Raw genomic sequence first — 10,416 nt, 5'->3', positions numbered from 1 at the left:
GTTACGGTCAACATTCAGCGGCATTGAAATGAGTGCGTGGTATGGAAGCCCTGAGAGATGGGGGAAGGAGCAGAGGATTTCAGCGCACTCCCCACGGATCGGCTCAGGACAGAGCTAGAGCAGGAGCAACAAATGAAGTGAGTTTTAAAATCATGCACTAATAAAAGAGACAATGATTAGAATCAGTCTTGTGTTATAGATCCCGTGTTTACACCAACTCCTTATTCATTGAAACAAATATAATCTTTACCCTCCTAAAATGTCCCTTACGCCAGTGTTTCAGCGAGCGTTTAAGTCTAAGCTTTCGGTTTCCTCATCTCTATTTCTCTTTCAGAGTTGTCAACAAGCATGGGTGAAAATTGTAATCAACAATTGCGATCACAGAAGCCGCAGCCTGGCAAGCATAACTTCTGGAATCGGGATTGGTGATTGCAATAAATTCCTGAGCTTAATTTAGCTCGGTCTATTGAGTTTTTGTTGTATCGATTGCCAATCAGGTCTGATAAACCCCGCCTACGGGCAAAAAACCAAGTTGTGCCTGGGGTTTGGAATTGCTACCACAGTTTTTTTGGCTCCTTACAGTTTTCAGATCTTGTGTAGTATAGTGAGGCTCTCCGTGGGCTATTACTCCAAATTTGTTTTCGGTAGTATAGTGTTACCATATTTCCCGAAGTGAAAACCTGGACACTTTAATTTTGTAAATGAGTAGCACTGATTTCCAAGGATGACGGAGAAGCGAGATTTTCTCATAAATTTAGAACTCTCCCTCCAAAAAAAGATAAAATTATATAGGTTCTTGTAATGTTTTCAAATTACATTTAACTTTAAAAAAGTTTAAGCACATTAATATCGTAGTATATCGTCTTTTGATAAACTCTGTTGCACCCTCATTTGTGCCTTTCTCAGCAGAAAGGGCACACCAGATCGCGGTGCGGAAAGTGTTTGGCTGGACAGGTAATGCTTTGAGATCAGGAGGGATCATACTAGATATTTCTTTAGCTTTTGACACCATTGACCACAATATACTTTTATCTCGTCTGAAAGAACATGGTGTTTCTGGTGCAGTGCTTGCTTGGTTTACCTCTTATTTATCTAATCGTTTTTCACAAATTAGATTAGCTCGACAATACTTTGCATGGTTTGCCAACTCTAGTGGTGTTCCACAAGCTCTACTTTGTCGTCCTTACTCTTAACATCTATCTGGACCCTTTTGTAAAATCTTGTAAACTTATGTGATGGCTTTAGAATTTATGCGGACGACATACAATTTTATATAAAGTTAAGCTCTTCTTGGTCTGAGATTGTGAGTAACATCGAAATTTGTCCACCAGCAATTAAAAACTGGCTGCAGCATAATAGTCTCTCTTTGAATCTTGCCAAGACTGAATTTTTGATTATTAAATGTAATAGCTTTGGCAATTCCTGCAAGTTTAATTCTAAATAATACTCAGCTTGCCATTTCATTTCATGTTAAAGTTTGGGGATATGGCTTTGATCAAATCTATATTTCCATGAACATATTAGATGTAATTAAATCTGCTTTTTTTAAGTTGAGGGTTCTTCATGGTTTAAAAAATTTGCTCCAAAACAAATGACTTTAAGACATCAGTATTTCCCCGCTATTGATTACTGCAATGCCATTTGGGTGACAAAAAGATGGAGGGTCTACATAAAATGACTTATGAGGAGAGACTGAAGAACCTAAATATGTATACCCAGGAGGCGAGGAGGAGCAGGGGTGATGTGATACAGACTTTCAGATACTTGAAAGGTTTTAATGATCCATGGTCAACAACAAACCTTTTTCGTTGGAAAAATATCAGTAGAACTAGGGGTCACGATTTGAAACTCAGGGAGGAAGGCTTAGAGCCAATGTCAGGAAGTATTTCTTCACGGAGAGGGTGGTGGGATGCCTGGAATGCCCTTCCGGAGGAAGTGGTGAAGATTAAAACTGTGAAGGATTTCAAAGGGGCGTGGGATAAACACTGTGGATCCATAAAGGCTAGAGGATGGGAATGAAGAGAAGAGCCATGAGGGTGGTTTGCTGGAATGGTGGCCACTAGCTGGTTGATTACTACCCTTTATTCAATAAGCCTTCACATGGTTAATGCAACTCAACATTGCTCTCTTGCTTCAACGGCAAGGGGAAATGTGGAAAAAGAGGATTTGCATTCAGACAACAACCAACAAGGACTGAACTACACAGTCTGGGTAAACAAATAAGCGTGGGGGTAGCTTGCTTATTGCAGTGGATATTACCCTAACCAATAAGCCTGATACTTCACTTTGAATGCATATACAGCATGGCCTCTCTGCTACAACGGCAAGGGAAATGTGGAAAAGAGAATTTACATTCAGACAACTTCCAACAAGGCAATTGATCTGTGCGGTCTGGGTAAACAAGCATCGAGGTAACTTGCTTGATGCGGCAGCTACTACCCTTAACCATTAAGCCTTATAATTTACCTTTGATGGAACTCCAACATTACTCTCTGCATTAATGGCAGGCGGTGGCAGGAAATTCGAATCAAACAGTTACCAACAAGGGCCCTGAACTTGATGGTCGGTGAAACAGATAAGTATGGGAAAATAAGCTTGCTGGCAAACTGGATGGGCCATTTGGTTTTTTCTGCCGTCATTTCTATGTTTCTATATGTTATCTTGGACTACCAGAATCAACTTTGACATCACTTCAGTTGCTCCCTAATTCAGCGGCACATCTAATTAGTGGAGTTAAACATCATGAGCATATTACCCCTACTTTAATATATTTCAAATGGCTGCCTAAATGTTTCAGAGTTCATGCAAAATAATATCGATGACTCACAAGTTGATAAGGTGTTCTTCCCTTCCTTACTTCTTACTGCATATCTATAAACCATTGAAGAGTCTTAAGATCTCAGGAACGAGGCCTTCTTGATGTTGCCTCAATGAAGTTAGCTAGATTAGCATCTATGAGAGACTTCCTTTTTGGTGGATGCCCCCAATTTATGGAACTCTTTACCTGCATCTCTAAGACTTGAATGTCCTAAGAAATTTAAAGCAGCTGCAAAGGCATTCCTGCTGAAGCAAGCATTTAATTAAAAGATGCCGTGTATATTTATGAGCAAGTTTGACATAATCAGGTTCTGGCTATATATTACAGTGACAGAGAGTAAGTTAAAAGTTATCACAGGCCTTTTGATTTGGAAAGTCAAATGTCTTATTTTTAGATTGTTTTGTATGTTTATTTTGACTTAAGTTTGTTTTATCATGTTCTTTGTTTTACCTGTTATTCGTAATAATTATGTATGTTAACATGTAAATCGCTTAGAGCTTTCGTACAAAGCGATTAAAACATTTTAATAAACTATATTTTTTTCTTTATTGATATCAGCAGGAAAACAACCAGCTATATCGTATGTGATAAACTTTGAAGCATGTGAAACAATCACTTTGTGAATTTTTAAGTTGTGGTGGTGTGGGGTGTACATGTGCAGTGTGGACTTTGAATAATTCTTATACTGCTTCAATAAGAAATACTGCAACCTGCAAAATCGAACTTGTTTCCGTCCAGCAGTTTTGGGTAGGACCAAAACATTTACCTATGAGGCCCAACCTTCAACAACAACCTTTCTGGCATACTTTAGTATTAGTTTTGTCTGTTTTGTTTTGTTCCAGTAAACTATCTCAGAATCTCTTTATTGTATTCCAGTTCAATACTCAGAAACAGGAGTAGGTTGATTTGTGAGATGATTCCAAAACTCATTTCCATTGTTATTTCACATTTCATTGTAGGTATCACAGAAATTCAGATGCTTCCTAAATTCTTTGTTATGAGCAGATATCAATAAGTTACATAAGTTAATCCTGTACCATAATCACAATCAGATGCAGTTTTGCATTAGTATTATATCAGGCAGAAATTGTATGTTGTTGTATTTTCCCATAGATAGGCAGGCTGAATTAGCCATGCTGTCTGGGACGTCCTCCGTGCCACTAGGTGGCGGAGCTCTCAAAGCTAAACAGGTCTTGCTAGTGAGGTGCGCCTGCGTGTATGTTCCTGTGCCACCGTAGATCTCCTCAGCCTGTTTTTTTCCATGTGACTAAGTGCATGTGGAGCTCTGTTTCCTCTCAACTTTCTAAAAAGTAAATAAATAAATAAATAATAGAATAATAATGAAGAAGGAATATACTGAAAAAACAGTATTAGCAACTCCTTCATCGACATGCTACCTCTGTCGGACGTCGACTTGACAGGGTGGAAAATGTGGTCAGCTATTGAGGCAATGAAGACACATCAGGCAGGATTCATGGCAGGCAGGAAAAGGCTGACCACTCCCGTGGGTCCCCTTTTTATTGTACATACATTCAATAGCATACAATGTGTCATCACATCATTGGCTCCTCTCCCCATAGCATACAGACGTGTCACTACACTATTGGCTTGGCTCAGGGGGTGTGTACGGATCATTTCATTGGCTGCTGAATCCTATACCATAATGTGTCTATCTTTATCCTGCATCTGACTACGTGGCAACTAGCTATCCTTTCAGGCAATCAGGGTTAATTATAAGCTAGAGAAATACGTGACAGTCAGGTATCCTCTCCTTAGGCAGAGAGGTTTAAGCACTAGTGTTGCTTCATTCAGCGCAAAGGTCAGGGAGAAGGGAAGTTAGTGTTAAACCCTGACATGGCCTGCTGGCAAAGCTCATAATTCCCCACACGTCACCTTTTCTGTTTTTATTAAGCAGCACAATAAAGCTTTAGAACCCTACTGAAATCTGTTATGTCTTGGACTGGGCTGGAAATAGGGGAAGAGGGATATGGAGAGAAAAGCTGAGTCGGCGTGGTGTGCCAGCTGCCGCAGAGCTCCTGAATCTCCACATCACCCAGAGCTGGTGCAGCATGGTGTACCAACTGCTGCAGGGCTCAGGATTCCCTATTAAGCAGCACACAAGACATCTTTGTATCCGGGCTGAGAGCAAGGTTTCAGTATGGATATGAGGTTGGGTATGCACTGAATACAGCAGCACACGCAAATAATTAAGACAATTACAGTCATTATAATAGAAATCACCCTTTTGAGACCAGAAATATCAGGGAGCCAGGACCATAGCCAGTCCCATGGAGAAGTTGGTATTCTGCCTGAAAGTGGTGCATCAGCAACCATGGTTTCTATCTGCTCTATGGTATGTGTGAGGTTTGCTTTATAGTCTGATATGTACACACAGCAATGAGATTCAATTAATGCACAAACACCACCCTTTGAAGCTAAAATGGTGTCTAAGCCATAGCGGTTCTGTAATGCTTCCTCTCTAATCTGAGAAACTTTTGTTAAGAACATAAGAACATAAGAAAATGCCATACTGGGTCAGACCAAGGGTCCATCAAGCCCAGCATCCTGTTTCCAACAGTGGCCAATCCAGGCCATAAGAACCTGGCAAGTACCCAAAAACTAAGTCTATTCCATGTAACCATTGCTAATGGCAGTGGCTATTCTCTAAGTGAACTTAATAGCAGGTAATGGACTTCTCCTCCAAGAACTTATCCAATCCTTTCTTAAACACAGCTATACTAACTGCCACTAACCACATTCTCTGGCAACAAATTCCAGAGTTTAATTGTGCGTTGAGTAAAAAAGAACTTTCTCTGATTAGTTTTAAATGTGCCCCATGCTAACTTCATGGAGTGCCCCATAGTCTTTCTACTATCCGAAAGAGTAAATAACCGATTCACATCTACCCGTTCTAGACCTCTCATGATTTTAAACACCTCTATCATATCCCCCCCTCAGTCGTCTCTTCTCCAAGCTGAAAAGTCCTAACCTCTTTAGTCTTTCCTCACAGGGGAGTTGTTCCATTCCCCTTATCATTTTGGTAGCCCTTCTCGTACCTTCTCCATCGCAATTATATCTTTTTTGAGATGCGGCGACCAGAATTGTACACAGTATTCAAGGTGCGGTCTCACCATGGAGCGATACAGAGGCATTATGACATTTTCCGTTTTATTCATCATTCCTTTTCTAATAATTCCCAACATTCTGTTTGCTTTTTGACTGCCGCAGCACACTGCACCGACGATTTGAATGTGTTATCCACTATGACACCTAGATCTCTTTCTTAGGTTGTAGCACCTAATATGGAACCCAACATTGGTGTAATTATAGCATGGGTTATTTTCCCTATATGCATCACCTTGCACTTATCCACATGAAATTTCATCTGCCATTTGGATGCCCAATTTTCCAGTCCTCACCAAGGTCTTCCTGCAATTTATCACAATCTGCTTGTGATTTACACTACTTGAACAATTTTGTGTCATCTGCAAATTTGATTATCTCACTCGTCGTATTTCTTTCCAGAATCATTTATAATATATTGAACAGTAAGGGTCCCAATACAGATCCCTGAGGCACTCCACTGTCCACTCCCCTTCCACTGAGAAATTGCCCATTATAAGCCTACTCTCTGTTTCCTGTCTTTTAGCCAGTTTGCAATCCACGAAAGGATATCGCCACCTATCCATGACTTTTTACTTTTCCTAGAAGCCTCTCATGAGGAACTTTGTCAAACGCCTTCTGAAAATCCAAGTATACTATATCTACCGTTCACCTTTATCCACATGTTTATTAACTCCTTCAAAAAAGTGAAGCACTATTTGTGAGGCAAGACTTGCCCTGGGTAAAGCCATGCTGACTTTGTTCCATTAAACCATGTCTTTCTATATGTTCTGTGATTTTGATGTTTAGAACACTTTCCACTATTTTTCCTGCACTGAAGTCAGGCTAACCGGTCTGTAGTTTCCCGGATCGCCCCTGGAGCCCTTTTTAAATATTGGGGTTACATTTGCTGTCCTCCAGTCCTTCAGGTACAATGGATGATTTTAATGATAAGTTACAAATTTTTACTAATAGGTCTGAAATTTCATTTTTTAGTTCCTTCAGAACTCTGGGGTGTATACCATCCGGTCCAGGTGATTTACTACTTTTCAGTTTGTCAATCAGGCCTACCACATCTTCTAGGTTCACCGTGATTTGATTCAGTCCATCTGAATCATTACCCATGAAAACCTTCTCCATTACGGGTACCTCCCCAACATCCTCTTCAGTAAACATCGAAGCAAAGAAATCATTTAATCTTTCCGCGATGGCCTTATCTTCTCTAAGTGCCCCTTTAAACCCCTCGATCATCTAACGGTCCAACTGACTCCTCACAGGCTTTCTGCTTCGGATATATTTTAAAAAGTTTTTACTGTGAGTTTTTGCCTCTACAGCCAACTTCTTTTCAAATTCTCTCTTAGCCTGTCTTATCAATGTCTTACTTTAACTTGCCAATGTTTATGCTTTATCCTATTTTCTGCTGTTGGATCCTTCTTCCAATTTTGAATGAAGATCTTTTGGCTAAAATAGCTTCTTTCACCTCCCCTTTTAACCATGCCGGTAATCGTTTTGCCTTCGTTCCACCTTTCTTAATGTGTTGTTGTGAGTAGTTTTAATGCATGGATTGTCTGATTAAATAGGGCAGTCGTCCAGTTAGCTAGGATGTGTAAGTCCCTGTAATTCATAGCTGTTCCCATTGGAGGAGAAACAGGCTTCTAGCTACCCTGGGTTTCTGTATACTTATCTATGGGACTCTTGACGCCTCCCTTTTATTACGGAGTCTTGCTTTGGGTAAATTGTTGACTGCATAGTATGAGGGGAGGATGTAGCCTAGAGTGCATCTGCCTCTCCATCTGGGGGAATGTGCATATATGCTCTACGCCCACACAGCATCCAAATGTTCCTTATCTGGTTAGTGTACCAGTTACGGGGCTGTTTGACTGTTGTACCATTGCCGGCTACATACTCCACACAAGCTAAATTGCCCGTCTGAGAATTTTTCTTTTCTATCACACCTTTTTGGTTCTCCCAAGGAACATCCTGAGATCAGCCAATTGCCATATAGTGGGTAAAGCTATGCAAGTATTCTGTGATATTTTTTGGGAATTCAGGGTATGCTGTTACATTAGAGTATGATTCTGATCATGACTTCTTCTAATACAATGGTTCGGCTACAATATGGATATTTTCCCACCTGAAGTCCCCTTCCATCCCCTGTATCTTAGTCCCAACAAAGAGCGGCAGTCTCTTGAATACGGCTGCCGATGGGTATTATGGTATTACCATCTGGAGAAGTAATGAAAACACCTTTGTAAAGGATAATTAGTCCATACTGTAAGGTTAAATGGTACAGCATGCATCAGTAATTCTCCGCGGGCATGGGTTGGCATGTGTGTGCAGATCCAACAGTCTGTTCGATTCAACAGTTGTGAAAAGTTCTGTGCATCGAGGATGTACATGTTGTCCTGCCAGAGTCCTTGTTCGGAAATCGCCATAGCTGGAGAAATAAGGCAAAGGAGGAGGGTGCAGAACACAATTGTTAATGAGTTGGCATTCAGGCAGAAAAGGCAGCTAATAAGTTCTCTGGAGTTTCTCAGGCCTTGCTGTTCCAAGAGTTGTGCAGATTGGTTGGATAGGGCTTGATCTGTCCCCAGGTCATTTGGTGCTGGTCATTTGGTGCTGCTTTTTGCGGGGAGTCCGGTCTCTGTCCTTCTAAGGGCTGTGGAGGCTCAGGAGAGTTGGGGATCGGGTCCTGTAGACCTGGACACCTTCCATCTTTCCACGGCGTGATATAACGGCTTGGAACCCAAAGTGGACCTGTGGGAGCAAGCAGAGAAGCATATCCTCGTCCCCATGTTAAGGGAACGGGACCGTACCAGACAGGGTTAAACATTCTATACAAAACTGATGGCTGTGGGTAACTAACCCTAGTCCCATAATGATTACCCATGGCTGTGGTCTTATTTGAATTTGATATGTTTAGATGATTTAAAGTAAACAATACTTTGTTCAGCCAGTCCTGTTTAGTGGGAAGTCCAATGGCATTCCCTCCTTTTTGTTTGTGTTTTGTCAAGAGCTGTCTTAAGGGTATGATTGGCTCTCTCCACAATGGCTTGCCCTGTGGTGTTGTAGGGGATGCCAAATATGTATTTAATGTTCAATTATTGACAAAATTCATGCAAAGGAATGGCTGCAGTAAGCAGAGCCATTATCAGTTTTCAGAACAGAGGGTAATCCCATTATCAAGAAAGTTTTTATGCAGTGATCAATTTTCATTCAGTAAAATAGCATACATGTAAATTAATCATTTAAAGGAAAAGTCATTTGCAGTAGGCTGAACCATAAACGACAAGTATTTTAGACATTACATTAAACATGTTACACAAGACTGACACATATTCATTCATCCTGCAAATATTCATTTACACAAAACTGACACATATTCATCCATCCTGCAAATATTCATTCATAGTCTTCTTGACATCAAGACAGACAACAGATAACACATAATTTGAGCTAAAAATTTCGTATCAAAAGGTATCAAAAACAAAATTAGATCAAGGATTAAAAATCAAAAGGTGTCAGAAAAATGTTTGAAAAATGTTAAAATAAGCTGCAAAGTGTTCATCTTCACATCTCTCATGGCGGGAAGGCTGTCAATCTGGAAAATATTAAAAACTGGCATACAGCAAAAAATTTACTAAGGTAAGGATTAAAGTGAAATTCTTACTTTTTTAACCTTGGAGAAATCAATTCTATTATTCAATTTAATAAAATCAATTTGGATTTGCAAGAAAAGGCTTGGGAGGGATTGCTTTAGATGTAGCAACCTCTATCAGTAAAAATTTTAAGGTTCAGAATTCTGTAAAAATTTGTGAAAAAGAAAATAAAACTGAAGTTTCCTTAAGACAGAAGGACTATAGACCTGAAAAATAAAAACTAGTATACAACAGAATTATTAAAATAATAATATAATATAAGTGGTAGAATAGCATAGCGCCTCCTAGTGGAGGCACCATCATTACTTTATAGATTGCAACCTGGAACAATAAATTCAATCAATAATACTCTGAGCTTAATTTCAATGTAGAATATCAGAATACAATTTCTTCATATAATTATTATTATAGGAAATTAAACACGCTGTTCGCTCAGCTCTGTCTGCTGCACGCTAAAGTGACTGTTATTACTATTAAATGTCCTTGTCAGTAACCTCAATTCAGTATTAAAGAAGTTTGAAAGTATTAAAAAGATTAACAACAGAAAGACAGAGTGAGAGGAAGGGCTAGTTTAGGAATGCATTGAAGGTTGAGGGAAAAGATTTGGATCAGCAGGAGATCTGATCTGTGCCCCCCTTTGAAAGCTGCAACGCACAGTTGCAGCAGATAATTCAGGAATTGAGAGGTATAAAGTAAGTGTTGTGATAGAGAAATGTATCAGATATAACAGATAGGGAGAGAAACTGTAGTACTAAGTCCAGTTTTTTCTTTTCAAAAGTTCTCCCTCCCCCCCATGAGTGGCAACCAAGAGTTAATAACAGAAAGACAGAGTAGGAG

At 39.9% G+C, this 10,416-nt stretch overlaps 1 protein-coding gene across 4 annotated transcripts in view; it reads left to right on the top strand.

The window, feature by feature from the left end:
• Positions 1-7: 7 nt before the first annotated feature.
• CCDC169 (coiled-coil domain containing 169) overlaps positions 8-10,416 on the top strand; it is a 183,904-nt gene continuing 173,495 nt past the window's right edge. For 2 of the 4 annotated variants that reach the window (XM_029602712.1, XM_029602713.1), the window contains exon 1: positions 34-137. Coding sequence is in view for 2 of the 4 variants with exons in the window: in XM_029602710.1 (XP_029458570.1) it covers positions 58-137 (80 nt within the window). In the remaining 2 variants the exon portion in view is untranslated. Of the gene's footprint in view, positions 138-10,416 lie in introns of all 4 variants that reach the window. The other 2 variants (XM_029602710.1, XM_029602711.1) reach the window with 2 other exon arrangements.

Source organism: Rhinatrema bivittatum, chromosome 5 (genome assembly GCF_901001135.1).
Source record: "Rhinatrema bivittatum chromosome 5, aRhiBiv1.1, whole genome shotgun sequence".
In the NCBI taxonomy this organism is placed as follows: Eukaryota; Metazoa; Chordata; class Amphibia; order Gymnophiona; family Rhinatrematidae; genus Rhinatrema; species Rhinatrema bivittatum.
This window is presented reverse-complemented; position numbering and strand designations above follow the sequence as displayed.